This window comes from Bos mutus, chromosome 10, assembly GCF_027580195.1.
Source record: "Bos mutus isolate GX-2022 chromosome 10, NWIPB_WYAK_1.1, whole genome shotgun sequence".
Classification (NCBI taxonomy): Eukaryota; Metazoa; Chordata; class Mammalia; order Artiodactyla; family Bovidae; genus Bos; species Bos mutus.
Genome location: NC_091626.1, coordinates 22575851 through 22597399, shown reverse-complemented (window position 1 = coordinate 22597399; position 21549 = coordinate 22575851). Strand labels below are relative to the sequence as shown.

General features: G+C 45.0%; 2 protein-coding genes across 3 annotated transcripts in view; one reads left to right on the top strand and one right to left on the bottom strand.

Annotated features, from left to right (window-relative positions):
* The window catches only part of PROX2 (prospero homeobox 2), a 30203-nt gene extending 26781 nt beyond the window's left edge, over positions 1–3422 (bottom strand). Inside the window, exon 1 of the mRNA XM_005900982.2 lies at positions 3285–3422. The gene's annotated coding sequence lies outside the window, so the exon portion shown is untranslated. The remainder of the gene's footprint in view (positions 1–3284) is intronic.
* Positions 1907–21131, top strand: DLST (dihydrolipoamide S-succinyltransferase). Of its 2 annotated transcripts, none has more exons than XM_070377512.1 (15): positions 1907–2161; positions 3384–3417; positions 6342–6390; positions 8899–8954; positions 9090–9164; positions 9403–9458; positions 9960–10071; positions 11584–11739; positions 12108–12184; positions 13062–13159; positions 16427–16557; positions 17959–18032; positions 18335–18418; positions 18815–18982; positions 19969–21131. In XM_070377512.1, the coding sequence occupies exons 1-15, from the start codon at positions 2117–2119 to the stop codon at positions 20101–20103; spliced, it is 1350 nt and encodes a 449-aa protein (XP_070233613.1). In that variant the 5' UTR covers positions 1907–2116; the 3' UTR covers positions 20104–21131. The 2 variants fall into 2 exon arrangements, with proteins under 2 accessions (XP_070233613.1, XP_070233612.1); XM_070377511.1 differs by lacking the exon at positions 1907–2161 and adding an exon at positions 2668–2790.
* The last annotated feature ends 418 nt before the right edge of the window (positions 21132–21549 follow it).

Below are 21549 nucleotides of genomic sequence, written 5' to 3'. Positions count from 1 at the left end.
CCTGGTAGGCTGCAGTCCATAGGGTCGCTAAGAGTCGGACACGACTGAGGGACTTCACTTTCACTTCTCACTTTCATGCATTGGAGAAGGAAATGGCAACCCACTCCAGTGTTCTTGCCTGGAGAATCCCAGGGACGGGGGAGCCTGGTGGGCTGCCGTCTATGGGGTTGCACAGAGTCGGACACGACTGAAGCGACTTAGCAGCAGCAGCAGCAGGTGAAGGATGCTGAGGACTTGATCGGGGCAGCGGCAGGGCAAGGATGTTTTCTCTATTTCAAGTTAGGGCTTCTGCTCACCCTTCCAGAATTCCAGTGGAAGTGCTTTCAGGGTTTGCATCATTGAAGGCACCAGAAAGTTCCTAAGGACCAGGCAAGTGGACTCAACTAAAGAAACCAACATGAGTAGGCATCAAGCGGCTCATTCATTCATTCTTTTTTTTTACATTCATTCATTCTTAATTCAACCAGAAGCCTATAGAACACCTTTTCTATTAGAAAAGTGAACTATGAAAGTGAATACTCAGGAGCCTGGGGCTTCAAGAGGAGGGGAAGCTAAAGAATAGAGGGAGTGCCATGTGCTTTCACTTTGAAGCAGGGCAGTCCAATTCAGCCCAGAAAATTTTACTGCACATCTTAACTATCACAATCTCTGTTCTAGGTGCTGGGGATACATTATACTTCAAAAACAAACAAACATATGGAGAAATCTGACTTGTGGTTACCAGAGGAAGGGGGATTGGACTTCCAGTTATAAGTACTAGGGATGCAATGTACAATATGATAAATTATGTTGCATGTTATTAATATATATGAATGTTTTAAAGAGCGCAACTGCTAAGAGTTCTCATCACAAGAAAAACTTTTTTTTTAAATTTTCTTTAATTTTGTATCTATATGAGATGATTTGTTGTTTAGTTGCTAAGTCATGTCCGACTCCTTGAGACACCATGGACTGCAGCACTCCAGACTTCCCTGCCCTTCACTATTTCCCAGAGTTTGCTCAAACTCATGTCCATTGAGTCAGTGAGTGATGCTATCTAACCATCTCATCCACTGCTGTGCTCTTCTCCTCCTGCCCTCAATCTGTCCAGCATCAGGGTCTTTCCCAAAGAGTTGGCTCTTGCACCAGGTGTCTAAAGTATTAGAGCTTCGGCATCAGTCATTCCAATGAATATTTGGGGTTGATTTCCTTTAGGATTGACTGGTTTGATCTCCTTGCAGTCCAGGGACTCTCAACAGTCTTCTCCAGCACCACAATTGGAGAGCCTCAGCCCTCTTTATGGTTCAATTCCCACAGCTGTACATGACTCCTGGAAAAACCATGGCATTAACTAGATAGACCTTTATCCGCAAAGCATGTCTCTGCTTTTCAATATGCTGTCTAGGTTTGTCATTGCTTTTCTTCCAAGGAGCAAGTGTCTCTTAATTTCATGGCTGCAATCACCGTCTGCAGTGACTTTGGAGACTTTATTAAGTCTGTCACGGTTTCCATTTTTTCCTCGTCTATTTGCCATAACGTGATAGGAATGGATTGCCAAGATCTTAGTTTTTTGAATGCTGAGATGATGCTCGCTAAACTTTTTGTGATAATCACTTCATGAGATGCATAAATCAAGTTACGCTATCTTAAATTTATACAGTGCTGCTGCTGTGTCGCTTCAGTCGTGTCCGACTCTGTGCGACCCCATAGACGGCAGCCCACCAGGTTCTGCCGTCCCTGAGATTCTCCACGCAAGAACACTGGAGTGGCTTGCCATTTCCTTCTCCAATGCATGACAATGAAAAGTGAAAGTGAAGTCGCTCAGTCGTGTCCGACTCTTAGCGACCCCGTGGACTGCAGCCTACCAGGCTCCTCCGTCCATGGGATTTTCCAGGCAAGCGTACTGGAGTGGGTTGCCATTGCCTTCTCCGTATACAGTGCTACAAGTCAATAATATTTCAACAAAAACTGTAATTTTAATAAATGGCCGGAGATAAAAGAAGTGAACAAGATAGCCCAGGTTCCTAATCTCATGGAGTTTATATTCTAGGGGTAGAATGACAAATGAACAGCCTCCAAAACGCGCAAGAGGTATGAGGAACAACCAGCTTAGCTGGAGAGAGTTTGAGAAGGGACGATGAGGAGACAAGGATGCAGAAGAAGGCTTGGTGAACATCTTCAGGTCAGTTAACGGGCAATGGGAGCTCTTTAGCGGTTCCTCGGTGCTCCGTTTCTTTGTTCCGGGGTTAGGGAGCGAGCGAAGTGATTTTTTTTTTCCCCCCTGCTCTATCTTTGAGGAGGAACCTGAGGCTTAGGGAAGCAACGTCACCTGCCCAAGTCCACACAAAGTGTAAGATCGCACAGACACGTCAGCCAAGGTCCGAGTCCGAAGAAGCCCACGCTACCTTCCGCTTTTTGACCCCCGGGAATGCAGGGGAGGAATGGCGCGGTGCCCTGGGTGGGGGGTGTCCCAAGAGAGATGGGCGCCCAGTTTATCCGAACTCTCCGCGGAGAGATACGGGGAGGATGGGACCCCGGGGCGGGGGCGATCTGTCGCCGGACGGTCTCAGGAGCCTTCGGGAGGCCCGGCCTGAGCCGCAGCAGGACCCCCCGTTCCGCCCGCCAGTGGTTCGGTCCGGACAGCCATCCGCCCCCCTCCCCGAGCAGCGGGTGCCGCGGCCCGCCCCGCTTCCGGTTGCTGCCGGGCCCGATATCCGGTGTCCGCCCGCCCTCGGCTCCGCCGCCGTGATGCTGTCCCGGTCCCGCTGCGCGTCCCGGGCGTTCAGCCGCTCGCTGTCCGCCTTCCAGAAGGTACGGTCCGACCGGGCCGGGACCCCCGGCGGGTGAGAAAGTCGCCGGCGGGCAGACAGGGGTGGGGTGGGGACGACAAGGGGCGTGGCGCGCCGGCCAGGCCGGGCACCAAGGGCACCGGGACGCGGAGGCCGCCGCCGCGGAGCTGGACGGCCCGGAGCCGCTGTCGCCTCCGGGGCGTCTTGCGGAGCCTAGCGGCCGGGCGCCTTTCCCGCGGCCGCAGGCGCCGCGCCCCTGCCCGACCCCACCCTCAGTCCGCGCCGGCCGAGGAGCCGCCCAGAACCGCGCCCGCCCGGACACCAGACTCTATTAGAGCTCGGGGGCGGGGGGCGCCGCGGAAGCCCCCGACTGGATCCGGGGGCCTCTTTTCTAATCTGTTAAAAAGCCAGTGGGTTATCACTCCCGTGGGGGAAGGTTGAGATAGTCTGGCAGGCCCGGCGTCCCGCCCGCGTTGTTGCTGTAGCCTTTGCCTTTGGAAGGAGGCCCGAGGTTACCTGTCACCAGTCCCGGGGGCAGCTTTAAGTCTGTACTTGGAAAAGCTGTTTCCTCCCTCACTTTTCGTCTCGGGTGACCGACGTCTTCTTTCTCAACAGGGGAACTGCCCTCTAGTGAGACGTTCCCTGCCTGGTAAGTTCTGCCCTTTTGCCGTCCCCTAAAAATGCTCTCTCCTCCTCCTGGGCAGAGCCGCGTGTGAGGAAATCGGGTGCCTGTGTTTCTCCGCCTCGTGTTCAGAGAGAGAGAGAGAGGAGCGAAACAAAAGACGCTTTTTTTTTTTTTAATTATTGGTGTATTTGGCTGCACCAGGTCTTAGTTGAGGCACTTGGGAATCTAGTTCCCCGACCAGGGATGGAACGGGGATCGCCGCCCCCCCATCCTCGCCACCCGCCACCCACCCTCCACGCCCCGCATTGGTTGGAAGTGCCGAGTCCTAGCCACTGGAAGCCACCCCAAATGCTATTTAGTAACAGCTGTCGTTTGTTCATTTAGCACATAGTTACTCAGTATCTACTCAGTGTCAGGCACCTGTGCTGCTAGGCACTCACAAGGGATACAGCAGTGAAGGGGGGGCGGGTGGGGGTGGGTTTCTCACCCTCCGGGAGCTTACAGCCTAATTAGGGAAAGACAATATGTAAATTGCTCAACAGATGGACTATCATGAATGCTGAAAAGGAAACAAATGAAGCTGGACACTGAAGCTGTGACCCAGAGGATGTGACAGGACAGGGGCCATCCAGACGAAGAGCAGGAGAAGGAAAGGGAATGACATGTATAAAGTCCTTGAGGAAGGAAAGCGCTCATCAGTATTTTGGAACTAGCATAAGAGGTGATTTGGCCAGAGCATTTTGGTTGAGGGAGAGAGTGGTATGAGATAGAAGATGGTAGAGAGATGAATGGAAAGAATTCAGGTTTTTATCCCAATAATTTTTTATATGCCTGGCATAAATATTCGTTGAATGAGTTGATTTTCTTATGGGCATTCTATGCGCCAAGTATTGTTTTGAGTGCTTTCTGTGCATTTTTTCAGTTACTCATCAAGAAACAGTAAAATAAATATTTTCTCTATTTTACAAATGTATGACTCAAGGCTAAGAGAGGTTAAGTGCCTTGACCAAGGTCACTCTGCCAACTATTGGTCAAGCCGGGTCTGCTCCTCAGCCTGAACTCCTACCCCATCATATTATCATTTACTCATGCTGCTGCTGCCGCCAACTCGCTTCAGTCGTGTCCAACTCTTAGTGACCCCATGGACTGCAGCCTACCAGGCTCCTGCATCCATGGGATTTTCCAGGCAAGAGTTCTGGAGTAGGGTGCCATTGCCTTCTCCAATCATTTACTCATAATGAATAGATTATTTGTTGAATTCTTACTACATAGCCAGACAGTATGCTAGGTGGCAGGGATAGAGGTGGTCTCTACTCTCCAGGAGGGTACATAAGTACCCTTAATTACATAAGTACATAATTACATTGTGATTACTGTGAAAGAGAAGTAGGGGGTGGGATGATATAGCCAGGCTTGGGAGGGTGGAGAGTGAGGTGGCACCATCAGTAAAGGCTTCCCCAGAGAAGTGACATTTATGCCAAGTCTTGGAGAATATATAGGAGTTGGCCAAGAGAACGATATTCTAGGCAAAGGGAATGGCTTATGCAAAGTTTTCAGATAGGAAGAGACATGACCAGTCATAGAAATGGAAAAGAAGCTTGTCTGGAAGGGCTGGACAGAAATGTGTAAAGTTTTTGGACTTTATCCTTACAGTCATGAGATCATAAGAACCTAGCACAGTGTTAGCTCATAGGGGACTCTCAGTAATAAACTCTTTACCCTGGAATTTTGAAAAATGTCAGTAAACATTTTCTCCATTTTATAGACTGGCAGGACAATGAGAAGAGCCTTGTTCTTGCTTTTTGTGCTGTGGTTCAGGGCTTCTCCTTGGGCTAGTCACTTAACCTCCAAAAGCCCTCCTTATATATGAAATGAGAATAATGGCAATGGTCATTCCACTTCAGGGAGTGTTAGATGAAAATCAAAATGAGGTCATTATGTGAAAGCTTTTTATAAATTCTAAAGCACTGTATAAATGAAACTTGCTGTAGGATAAACTCTAAAGTGGAATTAGAGTTCCAAAAATCAGTATGGGCTGCTTGCTTGCTGCAAGCTCATATACATGCTGTGTTTGGGATTTGTACTATAGTCGTTGGCTGTTGGACATAAAGAGGTGACTTACGTGACTGAAACCTTGAGGATGTTTGTGGGAAGCTGGGACAAGAGAGAATTGTCTTCCAGTTGGTATTTCCTGTGCCCATGGTTCAGCAAGAGTTGTTTTTGATCTGAAAAAACAAGACACATGAAAGAATATAATCAGGTGAAGCAGATAGAGTAATTAGTTGTCTGTTGCGGCAGTGCGGTTATTTGTAATAAGGACAATTGGTGGAGCAGAAAGAGGCTCTCACCTTGTTAAGTGTGACCAGAATGGAAGGTCTCAGCAAGAGTGGGAAGGCAATAAACGGAAAGGAGGTGTAATAGTTTGCTTGAGCAAGCTGAAGACCTAGGGCCTGAAGTAGCCTAGTCTTTGCTGTTGGGATTCAGGCAACAAGACTTCCAGCTCAGTGCATTTTAAGTAACCAGGGAAACAAACTCTGGCCAAACGTTCCACTGCTTCACCAGGCTGTGTGTAGTCACAGGATAAGCTATCATGTGTCTCCTTCAGGCTTCAATTGTATTTGAAAACTTGGGAAGTAGAGGCATTCTATCATGAAAACATACAGGGATAATGAAAGTTTATGAATTTCGAGATAAATAAGATTATAGAATTCTCCTTTCTTCTTCAAACCCATTCCCTGCAGTCTCACATACCCGTTATTCTCTGCCATTACGATTACTATGGTGGAAAAGTTTAAGAGACAGGACTCTGTGTGATACAGATTATATTATTGCCTGCTGTTGATCCTGCTCTCTCTGAGTTAGGGGGTGAACAACTTCTTCTCCATTCCCAGCAGGTATCCTGTATGAGATAAAGAGTTGTTGGTTAAGAGTTGTTTTGTTTCTTGCAGGGATCTCCTTATGTCAGGGACCAGGTTACCCTGACAGCAGGAAGACTGTGTAAGTATCACTGGGGAGCACAGATATGTGGACCCGGGGTATTGACACCAGTTTGACCATCTGCTTTCTTTCCTGTCTTTCAAGCCTAGTAATCAAGCTGGTTATATTGAGTCCCTCGACCTGACCTTGATGTTAATTTATGATATGAGCCTGAGCTTCAGCCCCATGTGAAGTATTGGACCAGGAGTGTGTCAGGACCAGGTGTTCAGATTATAGTGAAAGTGGAGCTGGAATCCTCTTTTTATGGAAATTGATAGAAGGGTGCTCCTAAATATTCTGGTTGGATACAAGTGAAGCTGAAGGACTGGAGGTTATGTTTATTGTGGAGGTTAAGAGCATCCTTTTGGTTGCATAGTTACGCATTTTAGAAACAGTAAAAGCAAGAGACTAGTCATTTAAGTCCTGGGACTTTGACTAGTGTAGAGGGAATGAATGCTACTGTTACATAATGCAAAATTTGGAGAGAGGCCACCCATGTGTGTTTCAGATTAACTTCTGCTTATGAATGTTGCTTAATGCTTCTTTGCTTCCAAATATTTTCAGGGTGGTTGTAAGAGGACGCTCTTTAGTTTCCTGTTGAGCAGCCGTCAAGCTATTTTTCTCTATAGGTGGAATCTTCAAAATGAAGGGTCAGCAGATTGCTCCTTCTTCACTGTGCATTACAGTGTCAATTTGGCATTCATAAGTCTTTGAACTGTGTGTACCTTTTGATCTAGCAATCCCATTTCTAGGAATCTGTACTGAACTCCTGGTGTACCTGTGTTTCTCAGAATGGTCAAACAGCAATGGGTTGGTTAGGCTATGCTATGTTATATGTTCATTCTATAAGTGGGAAAAAGCAGGTTATAAAATTATTCCTTTTGTATTGTATGGTATAGTCCCATTGTAAATGTTCTTTTTGTTCTTTCTAAGTTTACTATTGTTAACATCTAATACTTTTGAAAATTAAAAATTATTTAGGGAGTGTCAAACTGTGTTTCTCATCTATAGTTTAAATGAAAATTAGAGCGACCACAAATCCTATGCAATAAATAAAACAAATAACTATTTGAAAGTAAATTATTTTAAAAACCCCTAAACTTTGAATGATGAGGATCACAGATTAGGGTATTACTCTAATCTGGTAACTGTTTTTGTATTGTATTTTGTCTTTTTTCTGTGAATAAGGTACCTGTTTTACTAAAAATCTTTTATTGTAAAACTATGTTTGGTTTTATGTTTTTATTTAATAGGTTACACATTTACATGGTTGAAAAGTAAAAAGAGTGTGCATGAGAAGATTTTATCCTGTTCTCCTGTGCTACTACATTCCTATTCCCAGATATAGCTGATGTGCCAGGTTCTGGGTGTCCTCAGAGAGCAGTCTCTGCATTGACACATTACCCGTTAGTTCTTGCCCATGAACGTGTATCCATACATGGTTGGAAACTTTTATGCAGAACACTTTGTGTTCTGTATTTTTTTTAATAACACATTTTCCCTTGATTTTACACAGAACTTAAAAATACCAAAGGCAACTTAAATCTGTTTCACTTTTTATTGTAAAGGTGCTAGTTGTAGAATATTCAGACAGTCCTGAAGTCCAAATCACTCTTCCAAAATGTGTGTATGTGACAGATAACCACAGATAGCATATATATCAACGTTTTCCCATCTCCAGTGGTAACCATGTTCATGGCTTTATGCATACAAAGTCATATCATTCTCCAGGTTACATTATTTCAAGTTAGTGCCATATCAGAGAATACCTTGCTCTTTTGCGGTTCCTCTTGAATGAGTCCAGAGTGGACTGATGTGCTGCTTTCTGGCAGGAGAACAGGAGATTATGAGGTTTTCAGTGGGGTTTGTTTGTTTGTTTTGTTTTGTTTATTTTGCATATAACACCTTGTTTTACTTTCATCTTGCTGTCTTATCTAAATCTATAATCACATAAACAGAAATTCTGTTTTAAAGTGGCAAGTGGCAAGTACCCTGAGGGCACACAGTTTTATCTTACATGGATTTAGTTAAGAAAAAACCTAATCAGGAAGCTGAGTCCTTTTGTGATTATGCAAAGGACCAAGACGCTGTCTTTTTCTTCAAAGATGCAAATGTAAGTCTGTTCTGGAAGAGCTGGCATTTCACTGCAGCACATTTCACTCACCCAAGGGCCTCACTGCTTGAGGCACCCAAGTAATCCAGGCTTTACTCTAGACCTGCTGAGTCAGGGTCTCTGGGAATGGGGCCTAGACAGGTATGCTTTGAAAAAGTTCCCCAGGTAACTGTGATGGCCACTCCTAGTCAAGAATCACTGGTTTAAAGGGAAGGTGAAAGAATCTAAAAAAGAGTGGATATTTGTATAACTAACTCACTTTGCTGTACAGCAGAAACTAACACAACATTGTAAATCAACTGTACTCTAATAAAAATTAATTAAAAATAAAGGGAAGGTGATTCTCATGCCTTATCTAGACTAAAATGTGAGTGATTCACCTGTTAAAGGAGTTTACTTTTATGTTTGTTTTGTAGCATTAACAGCAGTAATATCTTCAGCGTTCGCTTCTTTAGAACTACAGCTGTGTGCAGTAAGTACCTTCAGCACCCTGCATTCTTGGGAATGGAATTTTAATGAGAAGAATAGCAATTGACTGAATTTAATGGCAGAAAAAAAAGGAGAAATATGGACTGCGTGATTTTCCCCCCCTCCCCTTTTTTCCTAGAGGATGATGTGATTACAGTCAAAACCCCAGCATTTGCAGAATCTGTCACAGAGGGGGATGTCAGGTGGGAGAAAGGTAAGATTTACTGCCTTCTCACTTGTTAAGTTTAAATACTTTTGAAAAGTCCCCTTTACTCCCCTTACCTCCATGATAATCAGTGGAACCTATGGCTCCACTCTTCTTTACATGCAGTGTACTTTCCCCTGGCTTGTAGGAAAGGGGTCCTGTAACACCTGCCAAAGGGGATTTTGTGGCTAGTTTTCTTGTTACTCACTGCTCACCCCTAACAGGTAGCCTTTGACTGTCTTTTCAGCTGTTGGAGACACAGTTGCAGAAGATGAAGTGGTTTGTGAGATTGAAACTGACAAGGTAGGCTTGCCCTATTGGTGCCATCTTTTCATGGTCTCCCCTTGGTGTTTTAACCTAATGAAAGGAACAGGGACTTAGTTGTTGTTTGAAGATAATTGTTAGCTGCCTCAGTAAAATTGTTGGAATAGCTCAGTAAAAAGAAAAAAAAAAGCATTTAACGTTTAATTTTAGATTGTTCTAGGTGTATGTACTATGTACTTTAGTAGCTTTAGTTTTGTAGCTTTTGTGTGTGTATACATGAACTGTTTCCAGTTGTTTTTTATGTATCACTTGGCAACACACTAACTGAATCTTGCTTTAATGTTTCTGAGAAAGGACAGACAAGGTGCATCTTCACAGTAGCATTGATTACTCTTACTCTGAAAGTGTGGCCTTGATGTTTATGCAGGGTCTTGTATATCTGTGTTGCAACTCTTGTGACTCATTTGCGATTCTGTACAATTAATTTTCTAATGCTGAGTAAACATTTGGACTCTTTCTCCATCTGTCTTCCTTTTGAAGACCTCTGTGCAGGTTCCGTCACCAGCAAATGGCGTGATTGAAGCTCTTTTGGTACCTGATGGGGGAAAAGTAGAAGGAGGCACTCCTCTTTTCACACTCAGGAAAACTGGCGGTAAAGAAGTTCTCCTGGTTGTCAAGGTCTCCAGTGTTCCCCCTTGGAATTGGGGCTGAGCATAATATACTAATTCTTGATACATCAAATACCATTTTGCATTCCCTCTGCCTTTAGTGAGGCAGTAAGAGGAGAGAGATATATGTATAGTGTGAACTTTAAATGTCAAGTTTTAGAAGAAAAGGGTATTAAGAAAAGAACCTCACAGTAGTGTTCTTTTTGGTGCTGGACCTTTTCTTAAATAGGAAGGAAGAAGATTCTAGAGAGAGTGTTTTTTTTCCTGTCCCCTTCCCTGACCCTGGCAGCAGAGTCACATGGGGGCTTTAAAAATAACACAAATGTCCAGATTCTGAGGCCAAGGGATTCTAATATATTAAATCTGGGGTTTTCAGATCCTGGTTATCTATCATAGTTTTTGTTATTGTCTTTAACACTCTCCAAGTGATTCTGATACATAGCCAGGGCTGGCAGCCACTGTTCTAAAGTGAGAAGAAGCAGTGTTTCATCATGTCTATTAGGGAGAATTTTGGAGTAGTTTTTTCACATCTGTTCTGTCACAACATTTTTAGGGAGGGTTGAATTTTTCTTGGGAAGAAATAAGGAAATGAATTTATATTGGATCTTATAGTCAGTGTATTAGAGATTAGGGAAGAAAACTTTTGATTCTTAGTTAAATGCTGTAACTACTAAAGTCTATTTCATGGTTAAGATAGTTAAGCAGAAAGATTGTAGATGGCCTCATTATGTTTGATCAGGTTAAGATCAGAAGCCCAGAATGGAAAGAACATACACTTGTGTACACTTCTACACAAGTAGAAGACTAGGGAATAAGATTGATTCTTCTAGTTGGAGAATTTCATCTTCTGACCATTCCTTAAGAGGGTGTTCTTCTGATTTAAATATAAACCCAGATGGTGATATTCAAATGGGTAAAATAAAAAAATATTTAAAGTTGTGAATTTCATTGCTTGATCACCTCATTGGTTTCTGAGAGTTATTCTAGATAAAATGCTTTGAACTCTTAAGTCTAAATGTGTCCTTGATTATTTAAGTGTTTATTTTTTAATAGTTAAGAGTTTTTCCACATGTGATGTTAAAATAGGAGACATAGGAGACAATCAGTATTACTGTACCTGGAAAGTTGTTACTTTTATGTGTGTGTTTCAACATCTTAAATTGCTGGGGTTTTTTTGCTTTGAAGTCTATTACCATTGACTTAGGTGCTTTGAAAGTACTGGCTGAATTTGATGACTAATAGACATTTATGCAATCAGGAAGGCAGCTGAATTCAGCCAGTTATCTTATGTAGGATGTTTAGGAGTCCTGGGGAAAGAACAGTGCCTTAAGTCACTCTGTGTATCTCATAGCCTTACACGTATAGAAGGTACTCAGGAAGCATTTGTTAACTGATGAGAAAGAGAGCTTTTGCTGCTAAATTCTACTTAGTATCTGCAGTTTGGTTGCTTTCCATTCCACATAGTGCCAATGGCATCTATTTTTCTTGTTTTCCAGCTGCTCCTGCTAAGGCCAAGCCAGCTGCAGCCCCTGCTGCCGCAGCCCCAAAAGCAGAACCCACAGTGTCTGCTGTTCCTCCTCCCCCTGCAGCACCTATACCCACCCAGATGCCACCTGTGCCCTCGCCCTCACAGCCGCTCACTAGCAAACCAGGTAAGCCTCTGCCTCCCATGTGTCTTTCTACGGGAGACCATCTCATCTAATGCCACATTCCCTCAGAGGGCAAAGTCTAAGACTAATTATGGCTCTGGACAGGTTTCATTGGCTGCATTGTAAAAGAAACTTTAGACTTTGTATCAGAAGACCTGAGTTTGCATCTCAGCTTTCTGTGTATAGCTGTGTGACCTTAGACTAGTTATTTAACTTCTCTGACCAGATTGTTTATTTGTGAAGTAGGAGTGATACTGATGTATCTCAGCATACCTTGACACTTAAGTGACAAGTGCAGTGTGAAAGCACGGGCATATACTCGAGTAAATGTTTCTCATTGTCTGATGCAGTGTACCTGCTCTCATTTACAGTGTCTGCTGTAAAACCCACCGCTGCCCCTCCAAGAGCTGAGGCAGGAGCTGGTGTAGGTCTGCGTTCAGAACATCGGGTAAGCCTCTAAGGACCACTTCCAAGAAAGAAGCTGAGGAGCAGTGTTGAGATTAATAAAATATGGGTATGCTCTGCCTGCCTTTGAGTGGCCGGCAGCTGATTCCCTTGGCGTGGCAAGGAAATTCATTTTAGGAAGTGACTTGTTCATTCACGTGACCGTCAAATGAAAAGACTGGAACTGGAGGTCTTCTGAACACTTGTCCACTGGTTTTTTCCCTCTCTCGTGCTACCACTGAAGTGCTGTGGGTGAGAAAGGTGCATACAGGGGATGGTAGCCTAGTAACGCGTCTCCTCCCTCCCACACTTCAGAGAGGTGGTTTAGCGAGCTCTATTCCTGTTCTTCCGGGATGCTTAGCTGAGGGCTGCCCAGTGGCAGTCAGGGGCAGACATAAAACCTCAAGGAAGTATGGTCAAGAGTGTGGGTTCCTCTGCCTGAGAATACCTCATAAAAATACGATAGCCTGAAAAATGTGTTGCTTCTGAGTTTCCATTCCACAAGTAGCTATTCTCATGCAAGTCTTTATCACCAGAAATTGCCTTGTCTATAATGACTCTTGGGCTGGCTAGCCCTACACCACACACTCTTCCTTTCCATAAGTTGGTTTTGGTTTATAAACCAAACCATTTCCTGGGCCTCTATTCTTCATCAGACTTCAGGGCACATCAGAGTGAGTAGTTTTTAATCTGTATTTCCTTGTTTTTGCTCAGAGGAGCAAGCCACCACAGGAAAGAGGAAGCCTGGATCTCTTCCTGTATTTAGATACTACAGTCCTTAATTATCCCCTCCCAGCAAGCCCAGTGCTCCTGCAGACTAAGTGGGAGGGCTAGGCCCAAAGACACCAGGTTGGCAATACTTGTCGCACTCTCCCTTTCAGGAGAAAATGAACAGGATGCGGCAACGCATCGCCCAGCGTCTGAAGGAGGCTCAGAACACCTGCGCGATGCTCACCACTTTCAATGAGATTGACATGAGGTGAGAGCTCTAGTCCTCCTCCTCCCTGTGCTCTTTTTCTTGTAAAATACTTGAACTTGCCCAAAACTAACTTAACAGGAAAGAAGTACTTCTTTGCACTGTTTCTTGACTTACACAGAGTGACCCACTGGTTTCATTCTCTGATTGACTTTCTAATACTATGCCTGCCTCCTCTGTGACTTAAAAAACTTAGCCTTGTAGATTTATACCTGAATCTTGTGATTTCTGATAAACGAGGCTGGTAATAGTCTTAAACTCTAATGATCACTGTTAACAAGTAGAGAGAGGGGAGTCAGGCCAACAAGGCTCCCATTCAGGATGGAGAATCATTTGACAGCATGCCCAGAGTCAGGGGGCCATATCCTGCTTCCTCCTCACTGTGACTGCTCCTTATGTGTGTTCCTAAGCGACTCAGGATTGAGTGGGTAGAAAGGCACAGGCTTTTCATATCTTTCACCTTTTCCAACTTCGATAATGAAATGGGAAGCAAGTTTTGCTTTTAAAGACAGAAACCTCAGAATATTAACCAAAGGTGCTGATTCAGTAAGCCCATTTCTATAGTAAGATAATTGTTGACTCACTTTTCTTCTGCAAGACTTTGTTTACAGGTATAGGGAAGAGATTGTAGTTAAAGTCAACAGATGGTTTTTGAGTGCTTACTGTGCACAATATATTACACTATATTTTGGTGGGATGCAAAGATGAGTGATAAAGAACGCTTAGCCTGGAGCTACCATCTTGTTGGATAAATGCAAAGTAAAATCTAGAAAAACAAGTATCAGAAAAATACAAAAAGTGTGAGGTGGAGGAGAGAATGAGATTGTTTTTGAGGTGGAGGTAGGAGTCAGAAAAGGGTTCCTGGAGAAAAAGATCTTTAAGGGGCCTTAACGATTCACATTTTGATGTAATGGAGGAAGGTCATTCCAGAAGATGTTAACAGTATGGACCTGGCACAGATAGGAAAGTACAGGACACATCTGAGAAACAATCACTGTGAGGAAGATGTGTAGGAAAGAATGGTAAAGAAAGTTGCATCCATATTTCAGAATGTTTTAAGGGCCAGGTTAAGAGTTCATATCTAATACAGGAAGTAAAGTCATCAAGTCTTTAGGTCATCTCTTTGCGTCTTTTTATCCCAAGTGCTTAGTCTGCTAATCTGCATTTCACTAGGGTAAATGGTTTCCTTTGGAAAGGGTCTGAAAAATGTAGAGAGGGAGATGGTTTAATGACAGCATGCTGTAGCATTGTTCACAGAGCAGGGTTCTGTGGTCCATTTCACTGGATGTCATCCATTCTATTGTGAAGCTTCCCCAAAAGACTAGATGTCATCCAAGCCAAAGATTTCTCTTGTATCCATAGGATGCAGGGAAGGACCTTGACTAATGAGTCACAAAGGCTGCAGCTTATGTTTCAGTGCATTAGGGCCAAATTGTACACAAATTGAATTGGATTTTGAAATTCTACCCAATTCCTTAAGACAAAACATGTAAATATTTGTGGCCTTGAAAGATGCAGTTGGCCCAACAGCTTTGATTGGAAAGTAAGTACAGTAGTTGGATCTCCTTTCAGCAGCTAATCGAGGTGTCACTTACTGATGGCTTGGGGTCCCTCTGCAGTCAGTAATCTGGTTTAGATTGAGTGCCCTTTGGGTCTTGTGCTGATCAGCTAACCCATAAGGGGCCTTTCTGAGACCTCCTCCTCTCCCCTGTTGTCCCAGCCTCTGCCTCCAAGGACAGAACTCTGAAATAGAAACTACTTAATGACCAGACAATAGCATTTGGGCAGTTTTGAGAGCAGAGATGTTTATCGCTTCTCTTTCTGTCTTCTGCAGCTCTTGTGTCTTGGGAACCAGTAATGTCTTTAGGGTGGTAATCCTAGCACTAAATGTAGTTAGACTCAGGAAAACAAACATTTTAAACCCAATCAGTCCCCCTAGGAAAACTTCCGTTTTAAAAAACAAGAGGTCTAAAGAGGGGAGTTAAAGTTATACCATCTTATCTTTCGTGCTAATGTCAGATTAAGCCATTATAGGGAGAAAGAGAAAACTGAGCATTTGGGCCTGAGATAAAGTTAAATTCAATTTCCATCATGCAACTGTCTTCCCATAAATACGGAGATTTCTGCAGCAAAATGATGGGAAAGCCATTTCCCGCTAACTCCAGTACATGTGTTGTATGTTCGCGAAAAACCAGCCCCAAAAGAACAAAGACTGGTCACACTGCAAAGGTTTCCCAGTAGCCTTGCTGCTTATACTTTAAAAAGCTTAGGTCCACACATGTTTCTAATTACCAAGGAAACTATGTCCATTAAATTAATTTTAAGGGCAAGAACTGTGTATTAGCTATGTCTTGGTGTCTTGCATTGACCACCATGTGTGGTGGGTATTAGTGCCCATTTGAAGGAACCAAGCAGATGGAACTGCTCACTCTGGGGAGATCCATGAATATACTGACTTCCTCATGAGCCTAACACAACACTGGATTGTATCCATCCATAGATAGTCAAGACTGCTTTTGCTCACATGAAACCTGTGCACCTGTGTGGTTTGGGGTTTTATTTGTTTTCATTTGTTAGGAATGTCACAAGGAAGTCATAATTAGGTTTGGTGGTATTTTGAAAATAAACAAGAAATATTTAATGAGAAAGTTCGTTGCTCAGTCATGTCCAACTCTTTGTGACCCCAAGGACTGTAGCTTGCCAATCTCCTCAGTCCATGGACTTCTCCAGGCAAGAATACTGAAGTGGGTTGCCATGCCCTTATCCAGGGGATCTTCTCAACCAAAGGATTGAACTTGGGTATCCTGAATTGCAGGCGGATTCTTTACCATCTGAACCACCAGGGAAGCCTGTTTAATAAAAAGAATGGTGCTTATTTTGTGGACTTTATGCTTTTAAGAAAAAAAACACCAAAACTATTTTCAGAGTAGATAGCTCATGAATTCAGTGTAGCTAGAAGTCACTTTCTTGTCCAGGGTGAAGCTGTTGATGTGCTGTATGAACTCATTCATTTTGTCTGTCACATAATCTCTGACTTCTGGAGCATTAAAATGTGCTTACATAGAGTGGATCTGATTCCCTTGGATCTAGGTTTTTAAAGGAATGAAGTAATTGTGTTAACCTCTAGTGGACTATTTCAAAACTTGAACTTAGATGGTCCAGAATAAGGGAAAACTTTACCCAGTTGTATGCCTGGAGTTAGAAACCAGTGTGAAAGTCAGAATTGAGGTGTCTTTTGTGGTCAGTTTGTTTTGTAATGTGTTCTTGCAGTAATATCCAGGAGATGCGGGCTCGGCACAAAGATGCTTTTCTGAAGAAACATAACCTCAAACTAGGCTTCATGTCAGCATTTGTGAAGGCCTCAGCCTTTGCCTTGCAGGAGCAGCCTGTGGTAAATGCAGGTGAGTTTGTGGTGGCCAGAATCAACAGAGGTCCTGGAGGTATGTGTATAAATACAGAAATTCTCCCCCACGCTCAAGACACAAAGCCGATGGTCCTCCAACTGAGGCTTCTTATTTCAGATGTGTGAGAACTTGAGTACCTTTCTTAGGGATTTCTGGACTGACCTTCCTGAATGGGCATCAAGAGTGCTTCCTCCCCACCAGCTGGACAGAACAGGTTCCCTTCCCAGTGCAGAGCTTGGCAGCTGCTCTGGCGACAGGCAGTTCTGAGCCAGTCCATTTCTCCAAGTTTCTCATGTCAGTGTGGAAACTTCATGTTGTGGCTGGTGCCCACCCTCCCACAATGGGACCTGACTTCTATATTTGGCATAGCTCCAGGGTGACCTTTGATTTCTGGTCAGTGGACTTCATTGGAAGGCCTTGGGCTTGGCCCCTCTTTTGTGGGCTTGATGCTCATTTTCCTTACTTTTTCCTCACCTACATCGTTGAAATGTTGACTTAACAAGCAGTTCTCTTCTCCACTGAGACAATTCTCTGTGTCCTTGGAAGATTAGAGGACATGGGTACTTTTGCAACCCTCAGCGTGCAGGGTCCCGAAAGGTCTAGAAATAGAAGTCCTAATCCCTTCCGCCAAGTGGTGCACCCTCAGGTAGGGGAGGGGCTTCGTTTCATCCAAATGTGAAACCTCTGCACTTCTTCCGTTCTTAGGCTTCCTGATGACTCTCTCCACCTCTTCTGCCTGCCCATACATGTAGGCGTTTCTTAGAGTTCCCTTGGCCTCTTTCTCACTTTATTTGCTTTTCCGGGATGTCTTATCTACAAAACAACATAGAATTCCTATGGAAAAGATTCTCAAGCCTGTATTTTCTCATGAGCATCAGACCTAAATTCTTAGCTATTGATTTGCTCTCTCAGGCTAGCATATTAAAGACAGACTACACCACTTCCTACTGAGTCTTCTGGAAAGAGGCTTCCCTCGCTCCTTGTTGCGACTGAGCAGCAGAATGGGTGACATCCCCCCACTTCCACTTCCTTTACTAACTTGCCCTTTCTGGGGGGCACTTTTAAACCTGCCATTAGCTGAGGGAGGGCTGGAGTAGAGCTGGTGAACGAGAACTTGGGCACATACTTACCCTGTGTTAGCCCGTGTACCGATCCTTCTCAGGGCTGCCGAGGAGACGGATGCTCCTGTGCTTAGTCAGGACACTTGGGAGAAGTTAGGCTTGGTTGGCGCGGGAGTAAGAGGGGTGCTGGCTGCCACTTGTAATGCGGTGGTTTTTGTGCTGGCTGGTCAGTCCACACCGTACGAAGCCTCTCGGACTTTTACTCTATTAATGCAAATGTTGCCTCGCTAGCCTCGGGCTGGGGAGTTGTATGTAACGTGTGTCTTCTCTCTCATAGTGATTGACGATGCAACCAAAGAGGTGGTGTACAGGGATTATATTGACATCAGCGTTGCGGTGGCCACCCCTCGGGTATGTTGGAGCAAGAAGTGGGGAGCTCTGGTCTTTGACTCTTACCCATTTGAAGAAGCAGACCTCTTGAGAGACTTTTTTCTGTACTTTCGTTTTTCTAGAAGGGAGTTGTTTGAAGAATAAATCTGTTTTTGACCATACCACATTCTTCTATCTTTTGCAAGTCTAAATATTTTAGACTACGTTAATCACGTTGAGTAAGATACTCTGGGGCGGGGAGACCTTTGGCTTGAATCAAGAGAGTTGTAACTATAATGGGTACTGTTAATTTACACCTGAAAAGAACTTTTTACTCTCATCAGGGTCTGGTTGTTCCCGTCATCAGGAATGTGGAAACAATGAATTATGCCGATATTGAGCGAACCATCAGTGAACTGGGAGAGAAGGTAAAATGGACGGGTGTATGTGAGCTGCAGGGCAGGTCATGGAAGAGAGCCTGGGAAGGCTGGGCCAGTGAGCGGTGCTCAGGGAGCTAGAGCCTCCCTTTGTTGTGAAAGGAGAACGTGGCCCCTGAGAACGGCAGTCACGTGCGAGAGCTGAAGTACGGCTCTGGTGGAGCTTATGGTGCTCTTGTGAGTGAAGATCTCATCTCATCCAGTTAAACCTGCTTGGAAAAGCAAAGGTCCCGGAGTCCTTTCCTCTGGCCTGTAACTAGTCACAGGCATCTATCTCAGTTAAAGCTAGAACTTGGACCGTTGATCTCAGATGTGAGCCTTCTGGACTTCCTTTAGGTGGAGGGAGCTGAGTTGACATTACCTTTCAATTATAAAATCTGTTTTTAGGCCCGGAAGAATGAACTTGCCATTGAAGATATGGATGGTGGTACTTTTACCATCAGCAATGGAGGTGTTTTTGGCTCGCTCTTTGGAACACCCATCATCAACCCCCCTCAGTCTGCCATCCTGGGCATGCATGCCATCGTTGATAGGCCAGTGGTCATAGGAGGCAAGGTATGAACCATCACCATTAATGTCCCAGCAGCTACATGATGAGGTGAGGGAAGTCTTAACTAAATGCTCCTTAAAGATTTGCTATAATTTCAGGCATAAGTTGAATCTCTTTATTTCTAATTAATAGCTAAGGCATTGGTTCTCAAATTGTGTGTGGAACAGCAGCACCTGGGAACTTGTTGGAAATGCAAACTCTTGGCCCCTTCCCAGACCTAGTAAAGCAGAGAGTACAGATGGTTCTGAGGCACGTTAAGGTTTGAGCACCATGGAGCTGAGAAAACTTGCTCCTTCATCTGGGACTAGTCAGCAGGCTTCCTTCTCTAGGGAGTGTGGGGGTGCCATCGAAGGCGTGGTCCTTGCCTCGGGAAGTGGAGGGCAGCAGTGCAGAGCCACTGCCAGCCTGCCCGCTTGTCGTGACGAGGCTCAGAGCTTTCCTGGGAATCAGGGAATGAGGCCAGAGGGTCTTGAGCTGGCCCCGCGAGCTATGCTGGTAGGAAAATGTTTTCTGGGACCCCTGTGTTTAGAACCTTTTGAAGTCCCTAACTCCTTGAACCCCAAAATTGTAGATATCTGCTGAAAATGCTCATATACCCAACCTTGCATAGAGTTTCAGAGAATTTGTGGACCCCAAGTTAAAAAAAATTATTATATCTTTAAAGAAAAAACTGCAGGTAGCCAAAATTGAAGAGGAACTTTTCCTTGTAGATGGCAGACAAGTGAGAGGGCAGAGCATGGTTTTTATTTAAAGACGGTTGTAAGGAGACTCCTGTTTTCTTGGGTTAAGCTTTTTGTTTTTGAGTATGTGAGTTTTGCACTCAGGGTCTGGCTTGGTCTTTGAACACATTGTATCTAGAACCAACAAAGCAAAGTAGGAAAGTCTCTGGACCTGGGGACTTACCTGTGGGCTGTGCTTAGTCATCTTCCCCCTTCATCAGGGCTTTCTCTGCACCACTGCAGACAAACCTGTTGACCTCTCTCCTCTGTAGGTGGAGGTGCGGCCCATGATGTACGTGGCCCTGACGTATGATCACCGGCTGATCGACGGCAGAGAGGCTGTGACTTTCCTCCGCAAAATTAAGGCAGCGGTAGAGGATCCCAGAGTCCTCCTACTGGACCTTTAGGAGGAAGCCTTGTGCCCTACACATCAACCATGCAGGAACTGAAAACCGGTCTTCTCCCTGTCCCCTCACAGGCCCCAGGTTAGCCTGGTGACAGGCACATGCTGTTGGCCTCAAGCAAGGAAACCAGGGCACTATGTAACCAGCAGTCGCAGGTCTCTCTTGGTGTTCTGCCAGGCTCTCTCCCTCTCTGCACCCTCTCCTACGCGCAAATATCTGATTTCCTTAGGCTTGAGGGAGAGAGAGAGCCTTAATGGATGCTCCTTATTATTCCTGCCTTTCCTCCCATTAGCCCTCCACAGAGATGATTTCGCTTTCTTCCTGTCCAGTACACTATAGGGAACCTGCCGGGGACCATGTGATTAAGTTTCTATCTTTTGAACGTCTGTTCTTCAGAGACGCCTAGGAGGGTGCTCTGCCTCCCAGGCTTGGAGCAGCCTCTGTCCTGGCTGTGCATGTCCTCACTCCATTCCACCCGTGTGGAGGTACCACAGGCCACGGGGTGCTGCTTTGCTTAAGTGGCACCTGCATTCTCAGCTGTCATTGTCTAAAAGCTGCCTCTTCTACCTCTTCCAGGAAGCACATGCTGGGGGATCTGGAGGGGCAGAGCTGGGGAGTAGGCAGCGTTGAGGTGGGAGAGGGCAGATTCTGAGGTCATGTGTTATTAACGAGATTGGAGCAGAGCCCAGGCCTGCCCTCACACTCTCCGTCATAACTCCACCACGAAGACCCATTTTGGCCCAAGCACACACAGCTGTGGTGGTGCTGACCTTTCCCAGCTGCTAGGAGCAGTTTATCCCATCTTGTCCTCACTTAGATGCTAGCACCTCTTGGTAGGGAGACAAGAGCGTGTCCCAACCTCGGGCTCACACGGCTCCTGGTAGAGACTGGCATGAAGGTGACTTCCTGTGGACTGGCTCGGATTGTCTTGAGCTTTTAAATTCCGTTGGTATAAACCTGTGGGCTGCAGAGGCGGTTCTGTTCCTTTCTGTGTCAATGCCCTTCGGGAGTGGCGCCTCGGCTCTTCTTCCATAGAACACAGGTCTGGTGCAGGACGGATTGTGGTGGAAACCAGCCCAAGATGCTCGTACACAGTGGGGAAAAGGCCAGTGTCACCTCGGAGGTACTGCCTTGGGTCTGGGCACGACATTGGAATTCTTTGGAGCATGGTTAAATGCACACATCTTGTCAGAGTTACTGGGCTTCATCACATTGTATCCAACTGTATCCAGGCCTGAGGCTGCTGACCCTTGACAACCAGGAGCCATTGACTTAGTGTGGAATGACCATTTGTACCTTGAGCGAAGAAGCAAGGCCTGGGGGTTGGGGGGGGAGGGGTGGGAGCCAGTACTGAGTGCCTGCAGCAGCTACTACGTCTTCACTATTCAGAACGTAACTAAAATATTTAAAAACTGATTTTAAATGCAAATTAAAGGGCAAATGTTCGCA

Coding starts and splice junctions, on each gene's coding strand:
- DLST (XM_070377511.1), top strand. CDS start 2,728: ATGCTGTCCCGGTCCCGCTGCGCGTCCCGGGCGTTCAGCCGCTCGCTG. Junction 9,459..9,959: donor GTGAGATTGAAACTGACAAG/GTAGGCTTGCCC, acceptor TTCCTTTTGAAG/ACCTCTGTGCAGGTTCCGTC. Junction 18,983..19,968: donor CAGTGGTCATAGGAGGCAAG/GTATGAACCATC, acceptor TCTCCTCTGTAG/GTGGAGGTGCGGCCCATGAT.